Source organism: Parasteatoda tepidariorum, chromosome 11, assembly GCF_982258835.1.
Source record: "Parasteatoda tepidariorum strain Cologne lab strain chromosome 11, Ptep-v5.0, whole genome shotgun sequence".
Classification (NCBI taxonomy): domain Eukaryota; kingdom Metazoa; phylum Arthropoda; class Arachnida; order Araneae; family Theridiidae; genus Parasteatoda; species Parasteatoda tepidariorum.
Window position 1 is genome coordinate 56,588,097 of NC_141765.1, and position 4,968 is coordinate 56,593,064.

General features: G+C 25.6%; 1 protein-coding gene across 1 annotated transcript in view; it reads left to right on the forward strand.

Annotated features, from left to right (window-relative positions):
* kermit (PDZ domain-containing protein GIPC-like protein kermit) overlaps window positions 1-4,399 on the forward strand; it is a 56,176-nt gene extending 51,777 nt beyond the window's left edge. The window contains exons 3-6 of the mRNA XM_016060443.4: window positions 380-518; window positions 1,532-1,650; window positions 2,747-2,828; window positions 4,013-4,399. Coding sequence (XP_015915929.1) covers window positions 380-518; window positions 1,532-1,650; window positions 2,747-2,828; window positions 4,013-4,194 — 522 coding nt within the window. The 3' untranslated portion in view covers window positions 4,195-4,399. The remainder of the gene's footprint in view (window positions 1-379; window positions 519-1,531; window positions 1,651-2,746; window positions 2,829-4,012) is intronic.
* Window positions 4,400-4,968: the final 569 nt, after the last annotated feature.

Here is a 4,968-nt window from a genome sequence, read left to right on the forward strand (position 1 = left end):
TTTCTAAGGGGTTCCATGTTCTTAAAATGTTCAATTTTGGTTCTACACTCTTAAATAAATCGGATCAACGTTGAACCATAATATCGGTATCTTAGAACCATAATACCGACTTTCTGCATTGCATTGTTAAAATGAACCATGTTTCAATTTAGCTTGAAACATAACATCGAGTAATCAAGTTTTAGAAGGGTTAATTTGTACTATAATATGGCCCAGCGAAACCAAAATTTTTCAAAAGTTATTCTGTACTAATCAAAAAGTTTTAATAACGTCAAGCCTAAAAGTTTTAAAAAGTTCATAAAAACTTTTTTTTTTCCCTTTCTCTCTCTTTGCTGCGTCTTCCAGCGCTTTAATCTTTCTTTCGTTTTTTATATTTCAGGTTGGAGATCATATTGAAAAAATAAACGGTGTTTCGATGGTTGGTTGTCGACATTTTGAAGTGGCCAAACAATTAAAAGATATCTCCAAAGGAGCTAATTTTACACTTCGATTAATTGAACCATTGAGAGCAGGATTCTGTAAGTAATTCGCTCGCTATTACTGCCTTTGTTTATTCAAGCAAAGTAAGAACTACTCAATATGAGTGCATTATGAAAAACTTTTTTCCGAAATACAAATTTTAATTCGACAAAAAGCTCTCACTGTGTTTTTTAATTGAAAACTATTTAGGTCACACGATATGGACCTGAAATTTCAAATTTCGCAAATTAAAATTTTTTTTTACTGATTTGAAAGTCAGTGGAAGCAAGGGAAAGTTAATCTCCCGATTTTGGGGGTAAGAACCTAAGTTATACGTTTGCTATAATCTGCTAAATAAGAAGTGGTAATGTAATAAATATTTCTCAATTTTAAATCAGAGTGTCTCTTATTTACGAAACGAACTTTATGAACTAGTACACAAAAATTAGTTTTCAAGTTCGAAGATGTAAAATTTAGAATGTAAAGAAGCAGTAACAAAATTGTATTTAAAAAAATTAAATTTAACAGTTAGGTCTCCTAGAACCTACATGAAAACCTTAATCTAACTAAGAATCTACATGAAACCTAATTGAGTTTAAAACTGTAAATATGTGAATTAGTTATTAAAAGTTATAGTCTTCATGTAGATTCTAGGAGGCCCAATATTAACATTTCATGTATAATTATTTTACTGTTACTAAATGTCTGAAGCTGCACACTTTTGAATTTAAAACAAAAATTTGCATTATAGTATTTATTTTTAAAAATTAAAAATCCACAATATTTTTCAATTTGACTAAAAAATGCTTAGTAAAAACATGAACAGTGAAAACTTTTTATCAGCAGTTTGAATTTCGAAAAAAAAAAGGCTTTTGTGATTTTCTTCTATACAAAATGGCTTTAGTTTTCACGGTTAAAACGAATACATTTTAATCAACAAAATAGCACTTTTACTTTAGAATATTTTAACTTAAATATTCCAAAATAAAGATGAATTAAAATTTTAAACAATATTAAAATATTGGATTTTGTATTACTACTAAGTACATTTCTTTTTTGTGTATAAAAATAGCTCATATCGGACCAAGAAGTGGAACAGTGTCTGGAGGAAGCAACAAAAAGGGAGGGTTTGGAACAGGCAAAGAAACATTACGACTTCGAGCTAAAGGTCCAGCAACTATTGAAAAAGCAGTGAGTAAAAATATTTTCGTTTATATGTGAACAAATCACTAAAAATTGACAATGTCTAAGAAAATGTGGAAGAAGGCTACATTGATGTTTCTTAACGTGAAAGTTGAAAATTTGTATAATTAAATAAGCTTTAAAGTTACCTCTTTTTTTTCTATTTAAAACGTAGAGTATTATTCCACTACAAATTTAAGAATGAAAACACTAGTTTTGAAAAAAATGTATTTAAAGTACTTACCCATGCAGCACCCCCAAAATGAAATTCATCTGGCTGTTGAGTCGGAACAGAATTTTTTTTTTGCAGAAGTTGTAGTCAAAAAAATTTATGGAATCTGTCTACTTATTTAAAAGTTAAGTACGGTAGGTTAAAGGTTTTTTTTTTCTTTTCGATTTATGAAATTTATCTAGTATTTTATAGTGTTATCCAGTATACTTTTACGCACACAATTATAAATTTTTGAAATTTATTAACTATTTATAATTATATGAGTTAAAATATTAATCAAATGAATGAAAATTATTTAGATTATAACTAGATTATTTAGATTATCACAAACTTAATTTTTCACATTTGAACATTAATAAGCCCATAGTTGGTTGAACAATGAATTATTAATAAGTTATATTTTGATTCATAAATTCAAAAAATAAATTTATTTAGCTAAGTTGAAAAGTTAATTAATAAGATATGCATTTATCTTAATCTATCATTCTCAGTAGTTGTACTATTTGTCGCTTTCATGAATATTCACTAAGAAATCTCTTTGTAATAAGATGTTAATATGTGTGTGAGTGTGCATTTAAGATATTGATATTTAGCTCTTTTCCTATAATGATTTTGTGCAATTTCAATATTTTATTTCTAAAAAAAAAAAAACATAAAAAAAGTAGTAATGATTTTGTATAAAAATATAAGATGTGACATTTATGATATGACTTTTTCAAAGGCTAAAATTTTATATAATAATTTTTCAGAGTATTTATTGGATTTGTTTTCTTGACAGTAATATAATGATTATACACTATTCTAATAATGATTGTCTGCAACATTAGGTGCTTTTACAGTTTCATATGTTAAACTGTTAAATTTATTATTTAGCCCAATGATGTCGTACAAGCTGCAGTTGAAAAAATCAACAGTCTCTTAGAATCCTTTATGGGAATCAATGATTCTGAACTTGGTAAACTTTTTGCCTTTCATTTATTAATTTATAATTGTAACAGACAACTTAGATTAAAAATTAATATTAAATGTACAAAAAACATGCTAGATCTATTTCCTATAAATAACATTCAGATAATTTGCTTACTTCAAAAATAAATAAATTTATATTGCATTTCTCAATACACTATGAGAAATATATAAGCTTTTCTTTTAAATCATACACAATAAATTTTCACTCTAAAAATATTGATCATGAGTATTAAAAAACATCAGTAATTACAATATATATCAATACAAATTTTTTTCTGTATGATTTAAAAGAATAAAAACACAATTATTTAAAATACAAAATTATAGTCAAATCGATCAAACAGTTTCTGAATTTAAAAGTTTAGCAACAAACTAGAACAAAGTTCAGATTTTTAAATATGTATTTCTCAAGAACTATTAGAACTTGGTCATTATTTTTAAAAAACGCACGCAAATTTTAAAATGATATAAAATTTACCATATCTTAGAATTCATAATTTCTTGAACATTACTAAATAAAATAATAAATTATTATTAAAAATTATTTTTGCACGTATTTATACTTATCTTTAGAAAAACTAGTTTTATAAATGTTACAAAATTTCTTCGATTCACTTAAAATCTTCTAAGACAAGGAAAAATAGGTAAAAGTGAAATTAACATAAGATGCTTAATCGAATTCATATCTGCTAGATCTTGACTACCCCCATATTTAAAAAAAATCAAGCATCCAAATCTTTTGAAAAAAAAAAGGAATGTTTATTCTGAAAAAATACATTTTTGTGTCTGGTTTCAAAACTCAAATAATAGTTTATACTATCACCTTTAATATATACTATTATCAGAATCCTTCTAAAAACGAAGTTTAAAAAGTGTATATTCCAAATAAGTAGTATTTCCAAATAAATAATGAAGTGAGAAATAAATAAAAGATTTTGAAAATTTGGTAAATCATTATTGAAGAAGGCAAGATTAAAAACAGCATACCCAGTTTAATTACCTGATGAATACTTCGGCTTATCACTTTTCGAGCTATCTCTATTTCCATTGGCAATCAAACAGGTTTTGATGTGTTTAATAGTTATGTTAAACAATAAATTATATTAAACAAAAATTATTATAAAAAATACTTAAGTTCATGTTTTTTAAATTTACTTATATTCTTTGCAGCTACTCAAATTTGGGATCTTGGTCGTGAGAAAGGTAATCCTCATGAATTTGTTACTGCAATAGACAGCTCAGATTTGGAAGCATTTGGATTTACAGATGATTTTGTGTTTGATCTTTGGGGAGCCATAAGTGATGCAAAATCTGGAAGGCTGAAAAGTGACTCCCTTCGGACATCTATGTAATGCTATGTTGCACTGAGTTAGAACTATACAAATTTAAAAAACTCAATGCAAAAACTAAAGTTTTATGAAAATTGACTGTTAAAGTGATAATGATATATGCTGCCATTATTGAATTGTATTTATATAGAAAACCTCTTGACATGAAAATTTTATAAGTTTTATGTAATTCTTTAGTGTATATAAAAATATTACAAAAACCTTTAAAGTACTGCATATTGTTTCTCACTTTTTTGAACATTGACTATTATAGAGAAAAGTATATCTAAATTTCTCACAAATTTGCTCCACAAAAGTTTAATTATCCTACACTGTGCCTTGCTGAAATAAGTAGAATTAAAAATATAACTATACAGTTTATTAAATTTTAAAAAAATTTCTTGTGACTATAAGTACATGTGAATGTCTGTATTAGTTAGAACTGTATTTAAGTACAGTTACTGAATAAATAAATATCTTTCATACAAGATTTTCATATTGCCTATTAATAGAATTAAAATAAAGTTCAAAACCATGAATAATTTATGTATCGTAGTATTAAAACGAAAATTTGAAATTAAACATAATTAACGAAAACTATCAATTATGTCATTGCAACAAAAAAAGTAAGACATTCAAAGAAAATGATCTAACATAATGCGTAACTAATTGTTGCAAATGGATCTTTTTAAAAGGAGATTACGATTTCTAATTTGTACAAAGTAAGCTAAAATTTTGTACTTAAACTAGTATAAATAATGATATTTGTAAAAAGAATAGTAAACTAAGAAACAAAAC